The sequence below is a fragment of the Coloeus monedula genome (assembly GCF_965178545.1).
Source record: "Coloeus monedula genome assembly, chromosome: 15".
Classification (NCBI taxonomy): domain Eukaryota; kingdom Metazoa; phylum Chordata; class Aves; order Passeriformes; family Corvidae; genus Coloeus; species Coloeus monedula.
In genome coordinates this window covers 5,617,020-5,638,899 of record NC_138795.1, presented here as the reverse complement: position 1 = coordinate 5,638,899, position 21,880 = coordinate 5,617,020, and the positions used below count along the sequence as shown (strand labels likewise).

General features: G+C 42.0%; 1 protein-coding gene across 1 annotated transcript in view; it reads left to right on the top strand.

Annotated features, from left to right (window-relative positions):
* The window catches only part of GALNT10 (polypeptide N-acetylgalactosaminyltransferase 10), an 80,142-nt gene that overhangs the window by 19,255 nt on the left and 39,007 nt on the right, over nucleotides 1-21,880 (top strand). Inside the window, exons 2-3 of the mRNA XM_082291275.1 lie at nucleotides 19,319-19,421; nucleotides 20,296-20,434. Of these exons, the coding sequence (XP_082147401.1) occupies nucleotides 19,319-19,421; nucleotides 20,296-20,434 (242 nt within the window). The remainder of the gene's footprint in view (nucleotides 1-19,318; nucleotides 19,422-20,295; nucleotides 20,435-21,880) is intronic.

The following is a 21,880-nucleotide window of genomic DNA, read 5'->3' as shown; positions in this document are numbered from 1 at the left end:
AGTGAGCAGGGCATGGCCCTCTGCTACAGAAACTTGTGATATTTCAGTTACTCTGTTCAAGATTAAAGTAAATAGTTTTAAGGTTGGTTTTTTGTTTTGTTGGGGTTTTTTTTGTGCTTCTTGTCTTTTCTGCATACCTTTGAATCCTTTGAATTACCCAGAAGGACATTTTCACATGTATATAGGCTGTAAAATGTTGCTTGCATATCAGATGTGTGGCTTTGTGGGGGGAGAGGGACCATATGAATATTGACATGGGAATTGCATCTGATGTCCTTGATTTGCAAAATTCAGACAGATTGATTCATCACTGCATAAACCATTCACATTCATTTTTCCATACCCTGAGAGTGGGAAAAGATCTGTGCTTTGCTGTAGACACCTCATTAACATGTGATTCCATATGCAGTTCTGTGAGTTCTCAGGTCAACACAGGAGAGGAAGGAGGTGTCCTGAGGGGACAGGCTGAGTGACTAAAGGCTGCAGGCTGAAAACTGGCTAGTAGAAATACCTCTTCAGGCAGGGATGTGCCAAACAGGCACTATATATGATAGGGCTTGTTCATATGTTAGCAGTTCACCAAGTAACGGTGGTCCTGATCGCTTGAAATTTTGTTGGGAGTCTTTCCAAAAATCGTTATAGAGTTTTAAAGGAAAATGGGGATTGCTGAAGTGTTATCAATAACTTTTTTGTGTGTGTGAGAGAGCTGTTTTGGTAAAAAGATATTTCAGAACATGGTATGCACTTATTATGTATACAAAAGGTTAATGATGCATCCAGTTTGCACCACACAGGGTGACCAAAAGGAGTCTCCTTGCCTGTCTGTGTTACCCCTAAAGAACCTTGCTCCAGCTTTGGTCTGGTTTAAATATAAGCCATCTTGTGCTCACTGGAATCCCTGGAGTCTGCCTGGCACTGGGGAGCAATTCCAAGAGCAGATTAGGGCTGGAAGCATCAATGGGTAAGTGCTTGAGCAGGGTCCTGCATGCTTTGCTGGGAGGGATGTGGCACAGTGCCCTGGGCGGGAGCCGAGCCCAGCAAATGCAGGTCTAATGATTTGGATTTTGCTATTTCACATTAGTGTTTAAAACTGCTTAGATATAATCCCCCCAGCAAATCTCTCCATGCTCAGGGATGGTGAACATTCGCTGCTGCACACTCATTTTTAAGTATGAACTGGTTACACTGAATTCTTGTGCAGCTGAACAAAGGCTCTCACTGGTGCCTGGCAAAGAGGAGAAGTTTTCATGTCTGATTCTGTTTGTACAGGAGCATAAAATGGGTCTTTGTATCGACGTGCTGTAACAAATGAAACATTCAGGCAGAGGTTTGGTTTGATGCTTGCCAGTTGTGTGGTGACTCTGGAAAGTCATAGAATGTATGTATAAAATCCTTGGCAAGGAGAAGAACTTCTGCTGAGTTCAGAGTCCAGAGCTACTGGTTGAATGTGTTGAGTTGGACATGTTTTCTTGGCTTACAGTTATTACTAGGAAAGTTTATACATTGAAGGTTGATGTTCTTAATGTGAATCTTTTCTTAGTGGTTGCTCACCTGAGCCACAAAGTTTTTTTGCCCCAGTCACCCAGGATATTTCCACTATCTCTAGAGCTTGCTCTGGTTTCTTGCTGTAACTTCATCAGAAAAAAATCTGAAAGATAGTATGTGCCCCTCAGCTGCAGCTGTCTGAATGTACTTATGCTCAGAGGTCCTTTTTCTCTACTGTGTATGGAGCCCTCATATTTCTGAATAAAAGACAAGCCACAGTTCATTTTCTGAAACATCAATCAAAAACACACAGTATTTTTATGCAGCTCTCAGAAGATTGATCTGAATACTCTGAAATCTATAGAAGCTCTGAACTTTGGCTTGCATCTTCTTAAGGAAAAGAAAATGATCCTACCTTTGATGGAAACTAGCAGAAAGTTGGCTTTTATTTAACTCGGAGTTTGGGATGGTTTCTCATCTCTGTGGTCTAAGTGGAATATCTTGGCTTGTTCAAAACAAGTGCTTCTTTATTAAAATGCATTTAAAGGAATTTCAGAGGTTAAAGTATTTGATTTTCCTGTGTCACCCACCATGTACTGTAGTTTCTTCATACTTTCCCCTTCTTGGTGGAAATGTTGAGCTTGCTGCAGGAAGTGTTCCAGAGGGTCAGGAGAGTTCTTACAGAGGATGGAGGATTAAGTGATGAGGGCTTTTATAACTACATGAGCATTGGGTTATTTTTGTTTTTTTGGGTTTTGGGTTTTTTTCCATGCAATGATCTTTCTGAAGCTTGCAAAGAAGATTAAATAGAACGGTGCTACTGTGGAGTTGTTTAATCGGGCTCTTCTTTGGCTGTCACTGAGATTAAAATGCTAGCACAGGCTTGATACAGTTCTGGAGACTAAAGCAAGAGCCTGTTTAAAGTTTTATATAGGGAAGATGCCTTAAATTGCAGCAACTAATTAGATTCAACTGTTTGGAGATGTTAAAATAGGTGTACTAAGCAGACAAAAATGTGTGGAATTTCTCACCTACTAATAATTATTTATTGATTCCTTTAATGCTGGCACTGAGGTTTCTCTTCTGTTTTTACAGAAGCAACTTCCTGCTTTAAAAGGTTTTGAAACCTCTTTGGGTTGATAAGCCTGAAAGTTAGGGGGAGGTGGAGAGATACATGCTCTTGTATGAGGAAATATGAAAGTGTGAATTTGACTTTCAGAATGGTAGAGATGCAGGAAGAATAGTAAATTAATTGCCTGAGTGTGCTCTGCTGCCTGAAAAGGAACGATCCAGTAACCAGGGCATGTTAAGGAGGGCTTTGACAGGGGTTGTCTCAGTAATAGAGGCAACTGGATGATCTTACCCCCATTTTCCAGCTTACTTTCCTCTCCATTGCGCTTGTACAGCCCCGGATGGGGGACTTAACTGCAACCAGATCGATGAGAGAAGCTGGACTTGAGACAAGAAAAAAGCCTTTAAACTGAGCTCTGCTTCCGAAGATGATGAGTGTGGAACAGCACTGTAATTTGGCCAACTGTTTTTGCTCAGCTGTGTAGAGCAAAAAGACTGTCGGTCTCACCTCTTCAAAGAATTTGCAAGGATTTACTTCAGACCATGGACAAAAGTGTCAGGATTTATCAATCTTAAGATTAGCTTTACTTGAAAGTACAGAGCAGCCTTGGTTTTTGTTTTGTTATGTGAATTGGAAACTAATTCCACTAAATTGCATGCATTAAGAATCTTACTTTTTACTTTTTGGTAAGATTGACTTCTCGTCATTACAGTAAGTGTCATGGTCCTTCCTCCTCTTAATGTAATTTGTGAAAATCCAGTCCTATGTAGGCTCTTCTGAGCAGCTGTCTTAAACAGGATTACTGAAACATTGACATTTATCTGAGCTTTTTCTTTTATAATTCATAATAGCCAAGTGCTCTGGCTTATGCTTTTTGGGACGGTGAACTTGTCTTGCCTCTTTGCACAGTGGTAAATTTATGGAAATACATAAATATTTCCTAATCTGGTAGCATCATGTGGACACTTAAATCTTGAAGTCTCTTTGCTTGCTTCAAGCTTCAGGAGATGTTCGTAGAAGTAAAAGACTAATTCACTTTATGTGTGGACTCTAGAGTGTTTTGTAACATGAGGCATGGGAAAATAGATCTGGTTGAAGTCATCTGTGAAGAGGTACTGAGAGAGAAGTGGCACTTCTCTCTGAGGTAGATACTGGGGAAGGGTAAAAGTGTTTCCTTGCTCTGTCTGCATGCTGAAGTGAATTTAGATGCATCTGAAAGACCACTCTGGTTGGCAACTTGCTGTGAAATACCAAGGCTGACTTTTAGTATGTGTTAGATATGAATTATGAAGTGATCTGGGTCCATATTCAGTGTGCATCTCTTAATAGCATAAAATTATTCAAAGTTGACTTGTTTCCATGCATTAAATGTCTGGCATATTTATGATTCCCTTGCCTTTCTAGCAAAGGTGGTAACTTCCACATCTAACATTTTGATTGCATTTTGGGAAGGCAGTTGCTTTTTTTTTTTTTTTTTTTTCATATTACCTTAAGATATGTAGCTTATCTCCTAGTGGTCTTTCATGTGCTGACACCCAAAACTAGCACTGTATGTAAAGGCTTTGGGATTCAGGGTAATGTTCTTGGGCAAGAAACACTTGCCATGTAGCATCGTGTTTCATGATCTCATGGGGAGAGACTGCTCACAGGATGAGGTGTGGCTGACTGTGGTTTGGGCTAAATAATCTGCCTACTTATTACTGTGTGGTGCTGTTTTTCCCTGAAGCTTCGCAATCATCATTCCTGTTTCAGTTCCACCTCTCCTTAAAAAGCCATCTTTCTTACCACAGCCTGTCTCATCCATGAATCCTTACCCTGAGAGCAGCACTGCAGAGGGGATGTTTTCCACAAGAGGTTAGTTGATTAAATGCTATGACAAATTATTACAGCTACTTGAAAGCAGTTGCTGCTGTCTTTAATTTTACAGTGTCAAGTTACTCTGTCGTACTTAAGTGCCAACACTCTCCAGCTGCCTTTTGTCGAGGTCGTTGTACATGGCTCACCTGTAAACTTGTTCCCTTCTCTGGGAGGGGAGAACAGATGTATCTGCCTCCAAAAGATGCTCCAGGCACTTGCTGCAGGAGATGGTCAGCAGGCTGTCAGAAGCAATCTTTATGGGCAGGCTGGTCTTTCACAAGATGTGTTTACAGAGCATGAAATGAACATTTTTGCACAGAGGCAAATAATTGCTTACAATGGAGACTTTAGTAGCAGATTTGAAGCTTGAATGATCATTAGTAAGGTCAGCTGGAGCATACACGATGTCCATCTCCTGAGCAAAGTCATTCAGGACTTTTTAGCTGTTCTTTTGTGCTGAAAGGTTTTAAGATGTTGTAATGTTCACGCCTTGAGCTTGTCACTTTTGATAAAAGCTTGTGATAGGCTGTGTTGCTACATCTGTATATGTGGTATAGTTCTTTCAAAAATTGTTCTTGAATGGCAAATTAATTTTTGACTTGAAGGAAGAGAGGTAGGAGCCCCCATGCCCATTATCCGAGTCTTGAATTATTATCTAGTAGTACTCCAGCGTTGGCAGGGCTTTTAAGATGCAGAGAGCATGTAGTGTGTGGGGAACAGGCTGTTGTCATGAGCAAAAGGGATCTCTGTGAAAGCTTTCTGTGGTCAGGAGATGGGTCTGAAGGGCAACAGCTCTCAGGGAATGTTGGCTGCCCCAAAATGCTCTGGTTAATGCTCTCACTCCTCAGGTCAGAGCTCTTTCTTGGGCAGTAATGAAAAATGGTTTCCGAAGAATTGCTATTGGCAAAATTAATCAGATTGATTCTTCACTTATGACACAGATCAAGACTTGAACTTCAGTCTTCCATGGTAATAAGACCAGTTCATCATCACTAATTGCATCTCTTTGTTCCCGGCAGTTTCTTCAGCCTCCTTACTCTCCTCCAAGGTCACTTCCTCACTCCACAGATGTGCAAGTCTGACAGAGCGTTTAAAAGCACAGGGCTTGAAGTAGATGAAGGTTTTGTTAAAGCAGTTTTGTTTGGTTGCAATTAACCATGTTACAGAACTCAGGAAGTCTGACTGATGTTAATTGTGAGTGCAGACAAACATCAGAGCAGAGGGAGCCTCTCCTCTCTGCACACCACAGTTGGAAATGCTGCTTGAGGCTCGGAGTGCTCCATTTTCGAAACATCTGTGCTGCTTCAGGGAGGGAAAAAATTGCCAATGTCACAAAGGCTGTTCTGAAAAGCTCTTTAAAATGCTGTGTGTTACACTCATGATCTTCCCATTGCTTTCCTGTAGGACATCACTCTCTCCAGAGGCGGTGGCCCTTCTTCCTTCATGCACATTGTGCAGAACAGCCTTAACCATAACCCCTTTCAGCAGAGTTATCCTTGTCTGTGCTGAAAGCCAGTGAACATAGCTCTTAACTGGAACATTAGAGCACTGCCTGAATACTCCCAGAACAACTGTCCTTGAGTTCAGGGAACACACAAACTCTAGGATACAAGTTGTGTCTCATTCCCTGTTCCCATGAAAAGGCAGCTTTAAAACAGTTTATGCTACTCTGTACAAGGCTGAGCAGAGTTTCACCTTCAGAGTTCCTCCAAAGAGGTGAAATGGAGCTCCCTGTGCGAGCTGAGCAGCACTGTTTTGCCAGCACTGTTTTTGCCATGAGGTGTTACACCATAAATTTTCAGAGGACTCGAGAGAGATGAACACACAATGAATTAGTCAGGCGCTCTCTAACATGACCTGCTAATAGCCTGCCCTCTCCGAAACAGTCCCAGCAGTGGGAGCTTAATTCTTTTTTCCTGTTTAATGAGACTTGGTAGAGCAAACACCTAAGCAAATCGGAGGAGTTTGTAGCTGTCGTTCTCTGCTGCATCTCATGTATAACCATGCGTTTTATTTCTTTATTGATTTTTTTTTTTTTCTTTGTCGATGCTTAAGCAGTATTCTTTCAATATGAAGCAAGACTCATAAAAATACCAGATATAACACATTCGAGTCAAATTGGGTACTTCTGTATTCTGGTACGAGAAGCTACAAAAACTGTATTTCAGAGAATGTCCTGCTGTACAGCAATTTTTCTCAGTCCCATGGAGCTTCATTATAGCGAGGTCAGACTATGCCGTAGAGAAGAGAATTTATATTTTATCATAGGGCTAACTTCTATGCTCTTGTAATGACCCTGAAGGACAGTAAATGCTCTAAATAATTCAGCTTCTTTGGAATTTAGAATAGATCTAGGAAAATAGAAAATATTGTGGTATATTTTAATGTGATGATTGAAGGACGCTCATGAGGATGTTTGGCTGCCATAACTCTATCCAGGGAGTGGACACTGAAAATTTCAGGAATTCAGTGTTTTCAGTGTATTCTCGAGGGAAAGACCTCCCTTAAGATCCTTGTGGTGAAATGGGACTCCTCAAAGTCTAATTGCCTCTTGGCCCAAGATGGAATATATTAATTTCTCACGTAGTTACAAAGCCTCTTCCATAGTTTCATGTGTGGTACTTTTAATTTCGTGTCTTGGCCTTTTCTTTGCAGCAGTGTGGAAAAGTGTGAGGGCTATTTGTAATGCATGTCCTTTATTTTCTGCACAGTCATCTCTGCCCTCATCAGCATCCATTATATTGCATTTTTCTGTGTGATGTTTTTGTAAATATCTCAGGATGAAATTAGCTTTTTCAAACAGCAGGACAGAGTTCCATACAGTCATGATGATAGAACAGCTGCTGAACAGCTGCATAAAAAAATCATTGAAGTCTCACATTTGTACAGTTAATGCCTTCTTTACCCTTTGAATTGTATCCTAAATTTTTGATGCTTTTTTCTGTGGTTGGGACTGCTTTTGAATTTTAATCCCATTCTCCCATTAGCAACATCAGCAGATTTAACAAGCCTGTTTTCCATTCCAGTATTGAAATCAATAGATAATTTTACAGAGTCTAGAAAGATTCTGGCAAAGATTGTTTTGACACATGACCTGAATTTTTGCATCAGAATCTGTAAGTTTTGATTAGATTTGAGTGAATCCAATTTGGATATTAACAATAACAAGATTCAGTATGCTTAGTTTTACATCACTGAGTGACACTTGTCTTTTGTCTCTTGTCTGCTTGGTTGTTACCTGTCCCACAAAGAAGCTTCTTGTTTCTTCCTTTTTAATCCTGACACTGCTGTAGTTAGCAGCTGTTTGTCACTTTTAAGATGACATCCAAAAGTGATTTGTCACCTTTTAGACGTATACAGTGTTTTGGTATCTGCATCCCCAGCCCTGCTCTTCCTCAATTCCCCAGAAGTGTTCAGCATCTTTCAGTTATTGGAAATATTATCTGCCTTCCACAGGCAGCCCAACACTCAACCAGCTTGTTCTTAGACCTAACCAATTTATTTTTCCAGCCTCTATCTTCCCCTATTGCACCCAAACCAGGCTCAGTGGTCACTACTAGAGGGCATCTCTAGAAGGGACCAGTGTACCCACACAGGGTCTAACCTCTAGATTCAGCATTCCAGTGTGGATTACTTGATCCTTTCCTGGCCTTGGGTCAGCCCCACCTCACCCCAGAGTAGAGGCGTGGACAGTTAAAAGTCTTGGTGGCATCAAGATGTGTGATATTCCCAATTTCATGCTGTGTTTGAAAGGAGTAGAGTGAAGCCTCGTGAGCAGCTTGCTTGGGAGAGGAGTATTAAACTTGGGAAGTGTGATGAGATGATGCACATACGGTGCCCAGGAACGGGAGTGCTGCAGGGAGCTCTGCCAGTGCTTTCCCTGTGGAGGGAGGAGTGGGGAAAGGGTGGCAGACGCTCTCCCTTGCACTGGGTACATGTACTTGGCACCTCAGCTTTTAACTGCTGGGAAGCCTCTAAACATTACTGTAAATGAAAGTTATTTTTAAGGTGCCCAGAACTTGTCCATGGGATCACCTTCCCTTCGTGGTTCCTGGTGGGTTTTTAATCCATAATTGTGGGATGTGTGTGTTCTCCGAGTCACTTTTGCCACCCATCAGTGGTAATGTGGTGTCCTAGAAGAGGTTGGTGACTGAATTTGGGATTTTTGTGCAGTAACTGATTTTTGAGATTTTGGGATTTTTGTGCAACATACTTAGTCTGAGCAACAGTTAACTAACTCCTTGGGAAGAAGAGCCCTGTTAAATGTTGCTTGTTAGTGCTGATGTTTTCAGTTTAATATAACACTGTCAAGAAGCATCAAGCTTGTCAGGAAGTTGGTAGGAAATTCACTTTAAAATCTTTAAACAGCTAAAAGGGAAATAGGGATAGTCTGTTGGTGAAAACCAGGAAATTGTTGTTTTAGTGCATTGCTGTTAAGAAAAAGTTGTGCTGAGATTGATGCTGTTGGTGGGAATCAGGCAGCAAACCTGCTTTGGAGCACCACCTGAAGTAATAGTAAAAGTTTATTGAAAACAATGATTTTAATTTTTTTTTCCCTGAAGTAAAGCTGCCAGCGTGGTTGTTGATTTTTCCAGTGTCTGCAAGGTAAGTGAGCAGTGTCAGCACTGAAAGTACTGCCTGAAGAGTGTGGAAAATAAAGTAGAAAAATGCTTGTGATTCTTTTTGCTTTATTGGAGTTAGCGGGAACTATTTGGTTCAAAATGTGTGTAAGTATTATGTAGGCAGGATAATTGCTCCTGCTAGCAGAGATACACTCTGAAAATATCTGTAGGCCTCTTGATGGCTTAGGTTCTCCCTAAAATCCTTTTGGCCAGGTATTTATTGTCACCTGTCTGCATTTCCACGGACAGTTTAGGGTTAAGCTGCAGTCAGGGTCTGCTGAGCAAGGTGAGCTGGCACAGCCTGTCTGGGGATCGTTCCCTGCACAGGTGGGTGCTGCTCATGGGTGCTGTGACATCCTCTGGTTTTGGGTCTGACTTTTCCACAGATGACAGTCAGATTGTGCCTCCTCTCAAATAATCTGGTTGGAGATACTTCATTAATTTTATGTGTAGCTCCTAATGATGGGTGAAGGCTCAAGAAAAAAAACCCCTAAAGTGCGGATTTTTTTTTTTTTTTTTCCTAGTAGCTTTCAAAATTCATCAGGGAGGAAACAGTTTCTAAGCATGGTATGCAACTTGCTGCGGGTAGCACTGTGCTGACATAAAACACATTCTCAGTACCTGGCACACAACAAAGTGGCAGCTACAGTTCTTATTCCAGTTTTTGAGTCATATCTGTCACGTAGGTTTTGTATGGATTGAATATATTTTTCCATAGCATTAAATGTTGGGTCTTTTTTTACCTTTTTGGAGATTTCAGAAGAGCAGTATTAACCTTTCTGAAACCAGGGTACTCTGCATGCTGACAAATCTTTGCCCCTCACCAGGCATCAAACCTTCCATAATGTGCCCTTGAATTTTGTTTGTGTAAGTTTGGCAGCAGCCCAATTTCCATGAGGAAAGGTAAATATCTGATCTACACTGTCAGCTGTTGCAGACTGCAGCAGCTCTGTCAGGCTTATGGATGCCTTATGGTGCTCTGCCTGCTTTTTTGGGCAAAATCCTGAGCATTTCTGTTTACTATTATGAACTATAACTGTTGGCAAGCTTTCAAACTGCCTCGCTCATCTTACCTCAGAAAACTTGTTCTAGTGCAGTCGTGCTTGTGCCTTTATCACAAAGTGCAGGGCATCCTGGTAGTATACTTTGCACATTGGTAAGTCCCAAAATTAAGTGTTTTTCTCTTGAAATGTCTGTCTCTAAGGAAAGTACTTAGAATTCTTCCTTTGCATGTCTAGCAGGTAGATTTTGTCCTGCCCTTGCTTCAAAGATTATTGGAGCATTAGCAGCCTTATGTTTTTATTTGATTTTCCAGTTATGCCAGTTTATACCAGGATTTATGCCAGGGTTTCCCAAGGACCTGGTACCCAGTCAGGTGGATTCCATTGTATGAAAGGCACAAATTGCCATCATTTCTTCATTCAAATAGTTGTAAATGTTGTGTATTTTTCCTGTAAACTGAACAAAATCATATTTGCAGTCACACGTTTGCCAGGTCCACCTACACGCAGCACCACCTGAGTTGTCATCTTGTATTAGTTGGGTGCTGGGAATTTCACCTCTGTAGTATTTCTGTGTTGAGGATATTCAGGATGCTCATTGTGATGTATTTAATGAGATTTCTGCTAATACGATACAGGCTTTGCTTCTCTGCTTGTGTATAAAATATTTGGAAGTTGTGTTCATCTGAACAGTCCTTGATTGGCTTAACATTCCTATAATCTGATCTGGAGTTTATGGCTCGAGTACAGGGAATTCACCAAAGTGATGGAATTAATAGGCTTTGTATCCTGCATTTTTATTAAATCTTAATGCAGATTATTCAACTACTTCTGCATATGCAACATAATCTGTAAATCTTACTGGAAAGTCAGATTTCAAAAACAGTGCTCCAAAGTGTGTCCTTAGAGGAAGCCACTACATCTTGTGGGCTGTTCAGTTGTGTTAAATGGAGTGTGGGTATCTGCAGACACGTGCCAGGTTCTGCCTCAAATGGTCACTTCTCAAACTGATCTCCAAACCAGCTTGCTCCCTCCTTCTGTGACTGTAAGGCCATATTTAAGACAGCTTCAGCTAGCACTAGATTCTGTGGAAAACAAAGTGCATCTCTCTGGATTTCATGCTTGTAGCTTCTGCCAGGAGTTGCAGTCCAAAACCAGCTCAAGGATGTGATAAAACACTAAATGTACCCCAGTTCCTTGGGAGAGCTCATCTAGTTTTAAGTTTCCAGCAAGCTGTAAAGCAGAAAGGGAAGGTGGGAGGGATGGGAAGTCTGTAATCTTATTTGGAGTGGTGGTTCAGAGATTCCTTTTGTCTACATCTTCATTCTGTGTGTTTGTTGTCTGAGCCCTCCTGGCTGTTGTCCCTCAGGCAAGGTGAGTAGCAGGTTGTCTCCATCTCAACCAGAGGCTAGCCCACGGTGTGGTGTGTTCCTTGAAATTTTATAGTGTTGCTGTGTCTTAGAGCAAGGTCAAAGAAATGTTCTTGTTGCTTGAGGGGAAAGCAAGGTGGTTCACCCCAGCTAAATGCCTGCAGGAGCTGATTCCAGGGTGTTCAGCAGATGCCTGTGACAGGCTCAGTGTGGGAGGAGGAGCAGTTCTGTAGATGGAAAGGGCTGTAAACGTTTTAGTGAACAGAAAAGATGAGAAAGCTGTTGTGGGCAAATGCATTCTAAAACTAGGCCAGCTGGGGTTTTAACAGCTGAAAGGAAAGTCTGAGACTGAAACTGCTGTGCTGTCACCACATGTGCTTGAATTCAGGGAGGAACTTGCTGCTTGGTGCTCTGTGCTGACCTTGGAAGGTGCTGTGCCTCTGCAGGCCTGGGCTGAATTAGTCAAACAGTGAGTTCAGAGCAGCAGACATCACAAAACTGTAATATTATATCTAAAGGTAAGGCAAGAACAAAGTGTGAGGTATTTGGTAGAGATAGATGACTAAGCTGGATGTCATATCACTGTCCTCAGCTGATGTCTGCAGACTTTAATCCACCGATGATCCAGGACTTCTTGCAAGATGAAATTTTTCTTTGTGCTAAGGGGTTTTCAGCAATTGATGTTGAATAAAACTTGTTAACTGAAAGAATTTAAAGGGATGGGGGGAGTTTCAGTTCAAGCAAGTGCTGTTCTAGCACTTGATATGAAAAGCTTTCTGCATTAAAAAAAGCAGTCAGCTAAAAGCAGCAGGCTGCCCCATCCACCAAGGAGCTTGCATTCTGCAAGGAACATATTTCTCTAACAGCTCTACAGCTCCCAAATGTCCCTGGGCACCCTGCACAAAAGGCTCTGCTTTGTGCCTGTCTGCACTGATCCATTCAGCTGGTTCTGGTCCAGCTGTGATTTCATTCTCTGACACAGGGTAAGGACTGATCCAGGAGTGCCCACAGTTATCTGGGGCTCTGTTTCTCAAGGAATTAGGCAGGATATTTCCATACTCCGAAGCCTGGCCTCCTCAAAAACAAAGAAGAAATCTGAATTCAGTATTACTGGTGTTACAGGTGGGAAAGAAAATGATGGCCAGGGGATAGCATTCTGCAGGAAAAGTTCAGGTCTGGTTCAAACCTGTTGCTTGGGTGTGAGTCTCAACAAGCTGTGAAGATGAACTTGGCTTTTTTGTCTTTGAAAGCACTTAAAAATTCTGCATGATGTGGTACCATTTAGTCCTGCGTTGCCTTTTAATAGTTCCTGAAATGTTGAAGGTATGGATTATGTTAATGTACCTTTTAAATTTTTTATGGACTGAAATAGCTTCAAAAATTAACCTTTTGAAAACACTTGGGTAGATCACACAACAGGCTTTTAGCAGCTTTTTCTTCCAGTAGTATGCTGCCTCCTGTTCCAGTAAATGAGGAGCTTTGATTAACTGAGGTTATGCTCAGCTTCCTGACCCAGGAGCAGCCTCCAGCTGATATTGGTGATATTTTTATTTTTCATTAGCTCATCTGAAAGTCTCAGCTGTTTTCCTGCCAGTGAAAAGGATGGAGGCTGTTTGTGCTGTGTGAGTGCTGTACCAGTTTGTTGCTCAACGCATGCTAATAGAGCTCTGACAAACCAAAAAAAGAACTGCATTTCTTCATGGTGCAATAACACTTTCTATCTGTTTATTTATGAAAGGGTTACTTACATTTAGCATGGATGGTCTCACAATCCTTAAAACCTGAGCTTGCTGCAGTGAGAGGGAGGATTGCTCCTGGTTTCTGCTAGACCTGGCTTCCCTCACATTTTGCTTCCTGAAACACCTCAGGTACTGTAGGTTTTGGAAGACTGGAAAGAATCCGCCTATAGATGTTTTCTATTTCTGCTTTATCGTGTCACAGAATGTGACAACTGGGTTGTACCCAAGTGTGTACTCTCGAGTATTCCACTGAGTTCACCTCAGGTTGCAAGCTCCTTTAATAAATAGAGGAATGGTTCCTATTTGCTGCTTTCCCTTTGCCTGTTGGTTTTTTTTTTTAATTGTTTTGGCATCTTCAACATCTTGTTGTAGGACATGAGTGCAGGATAGACTTGCTGAGGTGCTGGGATAAATGAAGAGGTCTGGGGTGGAACAGATGCCCCGTTTGACACTGTCTGCAAAGATCATGGGTCTGATCATAGCTCCTTGGTTTGAAAGAAAATAATAAATCAGTAAAACAAATGTTTGAAGAGGGTTTGAGATCTGTACAGCATTATGGTTAACATACATGCTTCAGCAAATCTTTTTTCCTCGTGTGCAGAAAACTCTTGGCTTATGTCTCTATCCGCACTTTTTTTTTTTTGGCTGCAGCCAGGCACACTAAATAGTGATTAAACAAAAAATTAAAATTCCATTTTTGTGCATTTGGTGTTTGAACACTGATCAATTGCTTTGGCAGCGCATTAAGTAACAGCGTGGTAGACAACAGAAGGGGCTTATTTACAGCAATCTGTCTAAATCCATTCTCAATGTATTGCTTAATATGCCTTTCTACTTTAGTTCATTTTCAGTTTTTAAAAAATGAAGGCTGGAAACAGGCAGGAGAACAGTTTAAGATATTGCTGGAGAAGTAATCACTCCTTAGTGGTAAACAACTTCCAGTTCTTAAGGAAAAGAAAATGTGCTTGAGCTGAAATAGAACTTATGGGCTTGTTGTAGGAGTTAATGGATGGAATTCAATGGCTGGTGCACTTACATAGCCTGACTAGAAAGTCTATGATCATAGATGATCATAACGAAGCCTTCACGCTTTAAAATGTGCTTTTTGCATGTTGTTTACAATTGACCATTTAAAAAACCAGTGATATTTTTACGAAATGGGAAGCTAACACAGAACAAAAGTGAAAATTACTGACCTAATTTTTTATAGGGATAGAAATCCAGATCCATAATGTCAATTTACCCTAACCATGTAGAATTGACAGCTGCAGTGTTCAAACAATGGTCACTGCATTTCACAGATAAAATGCACATAAGGGGGGGATGGTTTGGACAAAAATATTCTACCTCCTGCTATGCAGTTATAATCAATGAGAAATTAGGATAAGAGTGAAAATTGAGGTGAAATACAGCATTACACATATGACATAGCTCCCTATAAATGAGATGCTTCTTTAAGAGTTAAAGTCCTAGGAAGCTTGCTGTGTTTTGCAGATTGCTCTGATAGCACAGTCTAGAGCATTTGTTGAAGGAGTATCATCAAGTTATGTAATTTGCATAATTGAGTCAAATCCCATGCAGCATCCCTGAAGGAAACCACTAAAAAAAGCAACATTCTGGTCCCTGTATGCTGTGTCTGGATTTCTAGAGCTCAGACATCTTCTACAAAGAGGGGAGGGGAGGAAAAAAAAAGCAAGAAAGAAGAAGAGCTTCCAGAATCACATTGATGTCAGCAACCTGCCCGTTTTCCCAGTGAGAGGGACTTTGAGGACATATGTGCACATCCTCCCTCTGCCCGTGGTGGCATCATGCCCACAACCTTACACACAGCTCTGCTGGTAGTGATGGCATGAGATAAAAGCTGCAGTTGAGGATGGGGAAGGCAAATGTTTTATGGTTCACACTGCCTTTTTCTGGTAGTCTGCTGAAATGAGGTTGGTCTCAAAAGTGTGGTTCTTAACCAGAAATACGACGCTGATCAGGCTGCTGCAGCTACACCTTCCCTGCAGGGCTGTGTGGATGGTGAGGGCTGGCAAGGTCTCCGAGGCAAAGACACTGATATTCCTTTTCTAGCACTGAAAGTCACTTCAAAATTAATGTTTAGACACTGTTGACAGAACTTGTCAGTGACTCACAGCAGACTTTTCAGTTATGGTGTTTTAATAGCGACCTGCAAAACCAGAGCCCTGTATGTTTGCTTGCAAGGGGTACATACAGTAAGAAATATTCTAACCTTTTAACATTTACCCAAGCTGAATTAAATGTGATGGAGGACTCCAGTGTTGAATGAACTATGGTAACTTCTCTGCCCAAGACCAAGAAAAGCTCAAGAATGCAGCATGTCTGCCATGACCTGGAACTGAGTCTACCCTTCAGGATTCTAAAAGCCACTTGGAGGTTTATGTTGATCCAACAGAGGTTCATGTTTTGCTTGTCCTGTGTGAATCTCTTTTGGTGTTAGTTGTACAGGGAAGAAACACCATGAGCACTGCAGGCAGAGGAGCTGATAATGACTCACCCTGCACAGTCCTCATTTCATTTTGTTGATGCCAACATGAAGAAGTGTTGATCCTTGTGAGTCTCCAAGACTGAGCGCTGTACAGAGTCTGTTCCCCAGGACTTCAGGATCAATAACTCTTATTCTCTGCACCTCTGAACTCCCACACTGCAGAGAGGTCTGAATAACTGATGCACGTGCTTGATAGTTTTCCCTCTTGCTTAAATTTAAAGTTTACAAATTACTGACATGTGTGGCATTGACAGGGTTAGCTTAACCCAGCTCACAGATGCTTTTGTGTGTAAATTTATCTGAGACTGAGAGAACTAATAGATCTGTGTGCTTGACTTTCTACTGTCCATCTGCCTGATTGGTACTGTGTGTAACACAGAGGCAGTCTGTGATTTTTTTTTTTTTTTTTCTTTTTTGTTTTTCTTTATTTTAATAGCCCTGGAGGATGGTGTGCTGCTGCCTGCTTCTGCTGTATCTCAGGGTTTAAATTGCTTGCATTAGGTTGTTGCTTGCTCTGAGGATGTTTACATGCACATTGCTGACCCCTCTGAAGAATGGCTTGAAGCTGTGCACAAAATTTACTTCCCTGTACACATTATCCTACACTGAGTGCACAAACACAAGGATCCCTTCAGCCCAGAGCCTGGGGGTGCTCATGCTGAGCAGGGATGGCTGCACCTGCTTTTTAATGGCTTTTAGGCTGCTGCTTGGGTGGGACAGCTGTGTAATGGTGAGAGATGCCCCTCCCGAGCCAGCCCAGTGTGGCTTCCATCAGAGGGTTCTGGAGATGTTGGTGTGAATCCTTTGAGGTGTATTTCAAACTTCTCTCCCGTCTCCTGGGAGCTGTTGTGGAGGACAGCTTGAGATCCATCCCATTAGTGTATTTCAGAAGGAGTGAGTCGTGGTTGTATCCCAGCTGCTAGCTCAGCCCCACGCAGCCGCTCGCTCGCCCCCACCGTGGGGTGGGGGTGAGAACTGGAAGAGTAGAAGTGAGAAAACTCACGGGTTGAGATAAAGAGTTTAAAAAGTAAAGCAAAAACCACGCAAAGCAAAACAAACCAGGGAATCTACTCCCCGCTTACCACGGGCAGACAGGTGTTCAGCCTTCTCCAGGAATGCAGGGAAGATAAATGCCATCACTCCAAGCAACCCCTGCTTTCCTCCTCCTTCCCCCAGCTTCCTGTACTGAGCGTGACACCACATGCTCTGGGATGTCCTTGGGGTCAGCTGTCCTGGCTGTGTCCCCTCCCAACTTCCCAAGCACTGCCAGCTTCCTCTCTAGGGCAAAGCAAAAAGGCCTTGGCTCTGGGTAAGGCCTGTTCAGCAGTAATGAAAACATCCCTGTTTTACCAACACTTTCCAGTACAAAACCAAATAACAGCCTGTGCCAGTTTGGGCAAATTTGGAAATACATCCTCTGAGAGAAGGCAGGTTACAACCCTTCCCTCCCCCACCAGGTTCGGGAAAAATTGAATTTTCCTCGAAGTGAAAGAGATAAAAACTATTTATTTATTTAACAAATACACAGGAAAAGGATAATAATGCTAAATAATAATAAAACCTCTTGCTCTGCTGAGAGAATCCTGGGAAAATTTCAGAGTCCTTCCGTAGATCTCTCTCTCCCCCTCCTTGGAGCTGGGACGGGGTGGTGGGCCCACCTCCAGGGCCAAGGCCTTGGTGGAAAGTCCTCCCAATGTATTCTGATGTTGAAATCGTCCAGCAGAGAAGAAGGGAAAAATCGGAGTCCCAGGAAAACAAAGTTCAACTCTCTGGAGGAAAAGGAGCTGAAAAACCTGGCTGAAAGCTGGCTGGAAAGAAAGCAAGCCGGGTGCTTCCTCCTGCTCCTGCCTCTGCTGAACACAGAGGGCATCTCTATCTCTGTGTCCTTGAAAACAAAATGTTTTAAAGAGTTTTGTTGGGTTTTTCTCTCCCCCCTCTCAGGCTCATTTTAAAGGCATAGAACAGCGATATGGGATACACATCATAAAGTCACCCCAAGACACAGCCCCACACCACCTCCTGTGAAGAGAATTAACTCTACCCCAGCCAAAACCTGCACAGAGGGCAATCCCCATGGGTACCTGCAGCAGTGGAAAATTTCCAAGGGATGTTTTCAGAGTTCAGAGGGAAGGGAGGTGCCTCTGCAATTCTAGTTTAGGTTGCCCGAGTCCCAAAAAGGGGTGGGATTTAAAGCACTCTTAACAGTGCCCCGTTACACAGACTTGGATGTCTTTTTGCTGGTGGGTGTCAGTTTTCCTCTTTTTCTTCAGGGTGCCTGAATTCCCTGCTCTCTTTGCACAGGTTTGACACGGGGTGCTGGTTCCCACGTGCGCAGTTGGTGTTGGGAGGTTCAGAGTTGTGCTGTGTATTCCCCCTTTTGGATCTAATTCCTGGACACACTGGCCATGCTCTCCTCTGCAGTGGTGGGTGGGGTTTCCAGAGCAGCTGCTTTTAAGGGATTTTCACGCGCTGACTCACAGCAAGTGGCAGGAGGGACAGTGGCATTGCCAGCGATTCTCCTGGTGTGTGCATTCCGTCCAGAGTGCTATAAACAAAGAGACAAAAGAGACCTAAAATATTGAGATTTCAGACTTGCCAGTTGTTCCTGTGCCCAGTATGATACTTGTGCACAAGCCTAGTGCTCAGAAAGTTGGCAAAACTCTCCTGGCAAGGATGTGCTCTGGTCTGCGAGAGCTTTCCAGGACTTTTCCTGGCAGAGGAGACTGGTCAGTGAGCTGGCCTGGCAAATAATTGTTCTTGCAGAACAGAGGCAGCAATTTCACAGGACAGTTGTGTGCTCTAGCGTGGGTTATTTAGTGGGAATGATTAGAAGGGTGGCATTAGCAGCAGCTAGGAATTCACAGGAGAAGAGTGGTGTTTAATGGGACAGCTGGAAAACCACAGGGCAGGTTAAGCAAATTAATTTGATATCTATGTTTGGTGAGTTCAGGTGAGCCCTTCCATGACAGGAGTGTGTGGTTTTTCACCAGCTCTGCTGCTCTGGGGCTGCACTTGCCTTCTCCTGCATGATGTGAATCAATAAGGCTTTTGCAGTGCCTCTCATTAATCCTCTTCCCTTCAGCAAGTCTGAGTCTCCATCCTGTGCAGTCAGAGGTGAGCTGGAGAAGTTGGATTACTGGGGATCTTCATTTGCTGACTTGTTTTCAAAGCACCCCTGGCTTTTGAATTTCAGGAACAACATAATGAAATAGAAGCTCTAATTGGCTTCAGCAGCAAGAGTCTTAATAAATGACCTTTTAAATCTTGTTTTGATTTTATTCAGGTGTGGTAGCGTCTCATTAATAATGATCCTGCAATAGGTCTCCCATTACATCCTATTTAATTAACAAAAAGGCTCTAAGATGTATTGGATGTTTTCAAGATGAAAATGGGAGTTTTTAATAGATTCCCTGATCAAGAAATACTGTTCTGCATACATGATGGTGCCCTGGAAAAATATCACTTAACAGCCATAGATAAAGTACTGTTCTGAGACAAGCAAAACTCACTTCCTCCCTCACCGCTTTCAGGCTAAAAGCCACTTGCTTGTGATGATTTTGCCTTAAGGGAGATGTTTAATTTCCTCTTACAGGAAGGGGAGGCTGCTTAGGAAAGGTTTCATTTGTTGTGTATTTATTATATATCCAATTTTTTGTTTAAAAGGCATCATACGTGAGGCAAAAGAAAGACCATTACTTTGCTGATGGACAAAGGAAAAAGGACTGGCATAACAAAGAAGCCATAAGGAGGGACTCTGAGCGTGTGGGTATGTGAGATTGCTATAAAAATGTTTTAATACAGATTGTAACTTAGTTTGATTTTATTTGGTAGGCTGAATGTAGAACAGCGTGTTCAGCTTCAGAGTCAAGGTGATGTTCTTGGCATGATGCAGCATTAACGCCAATTTATCTGTTAATCTTTTACCTGTGTTAATCCCAATTTAATTCCTTTTTCCCGAACTGCACAATAACTACTTGGAGGTGAAAATGTATCAGTTAAATCTCAGTGCTTTCATGACAGGTGGATAATTGATTTTTTTCAAAAAATCCCCCCAAAAAGTGCGTGTGTACCTCTCCCAAAAATGGGAGATCCAGAAAGGAAGAATAAGAAAACCATTCTGGACTATAACATTCATGAAAGTCCATTCTGTAGTTCTGGGGTTTGTCTTGCATTGCAAATAAGGGCCCATTTTGAATATCACAGCTTTACACTGGCATGTTTGCAAGGGCTCTGCCCTTCAGTGCAAGAGCTGAGGTTGTAAATGCACAAATCCATCTGTGCTGAGAATTCCAACAGTGCTCAGATATTCAAACCGTATGGATTCTTCCCGCTGTGAAACAAAAGGCATTCTGTAGATCCTCCATAGCATTGCCAAAACCCCTTCATCTGTTTCTGATGTTAGAAGGAAGACTTTTACCTTTGATTTGCACAGCTGAGTGGTTTGTAGCAAAACTGCTTATCAGATAAAATTGTTAAATTGGCGTGGTTGACTCGGTGCTAAATATGACACAGAGCACAAAACTAATAAAGTAATGTTCAAAGGACTATAAGATGCTCTTTTTTTGCTATATGGATTAGTTTCTGGCCGTTAAGCACTAATTAGCAGTAATGATCTGTATTTACTTTCTGTCTATCCACAGGAAATGGAGAACAGGGAAAACCTTACCCAATGACTGATGCAGAGCGAGTGGACCAGGCATACAGGGAAAATGGCTTTAATATCTTTGTGAGTGATAAAATTTCTCTGAATCGTTCCCTTCCAGACATCAGGCATCCAAAGTGAGTATACAGTTTGCATTTCTACGAGTGAAGGTTTGCAAGCCCTAAATTACCACATCAACAGGAATGTGTTCTTTTTTATTCCGGACTCTTGTACCTTTGTATCAAATACAATCCTTGCACAGCTGGGTCCTGGTATTTCCTTAATAAAGGATGGTGTCTAGTAAATTCAGTGGGAAATAGAAGAGATCGAATCTGGGGAAAAAAATCATTTTTTGATTTCAAAAGACTTAAAATTACCACAGACTTGCAACCCTGCTTAGAAAAGACCTTGAAAGTAACCCAGAGGTTCCAGTTCTTATGTTGGCCACTAGCTGGAAATGACAATGGAATGCTCAGGAGCAGAAGATGCGAGTAGTTTTCACTCAGCTATGTATGAAGAGCTTTATCAGGTTTATGGATTATTTTTGTGGACATCTTCCTCATAAAAACAGCCTCATCAGGGCTTACAAGTAGAAATGAGTTCCAACTGAATGCTGATTTTAGAGTTCATCTGGTTTTGGACATTATGATGTAGGATGGCATTGAACTGGATTTTGGTAAAGCCAGAAGTTTTTCACTAGCAAAAGTGCTTCAGTTAGGACTTAACCCTTGTTTATACAAAACTGGGAGGTTTTTAAATACTGTTTGTGTGGTTCTTAATCTGAAAGCATTGTTAGACATTTGAATCCAAGCTTCTTTTGTGTAAAGCTGTGTTTATCACAATTTAGCAAATCTGAATTCAACATCTGCTTTATTCATGAGATACAAGTTCCAGAAGTCAGGTTTTATAATTTGTTAACTGCACAATTGAGATATTACCTCTTCAGCTGTCACAGCAAACTAATCAAATACACTGGCTTGACACCCTTTCTCAATATATACACATAAAACAAAGTAGTGAGTGTAGCTCCATAAATATTTTAGGCATGCAGCTGAAATGTTTAAACATAGAGATAAATCAGGTAACCGAAGATGTTTGTGGATCAGCCCATGCTCAAGTTCTAGGAAATACAGTTTGAGTTTACTAATCTAAATTCCACCTGTCCTCCATTTACAGGGGCTGTCTTGGGCTCTGAGAACTTAAACATCAGACAATGCCAGTATTTCATTATCTGAGGATTTAATGTGTTACCTCACATGCCTCAGTGTTTCCTGAAATTGCCAACTCAGTGTTAATTCTGCTATTTAAACTTCTTTAAAAAGTGAAACTTCTAACTCCAGCCCCAGTTAAAACTAGTAAGTGAAGTGTCTGGGACACCAACAACTTAAGCTGTGATTAATGGTGCTGCTGCAGTGGTTTGCTTGTTGCTTGACACATCCTTTCCCCCAGCATAGCAAGCTGTAATTGTGGGGGCCTCGAGGAGAGGATAAACTGCTTGTGCCTCATGGGTGCTGGGATTAGCTGGGCAGGGAGCAGGGTTACCCATAGTGGGGGTGTGCACTAAAGGAATTCACCACTGGAAA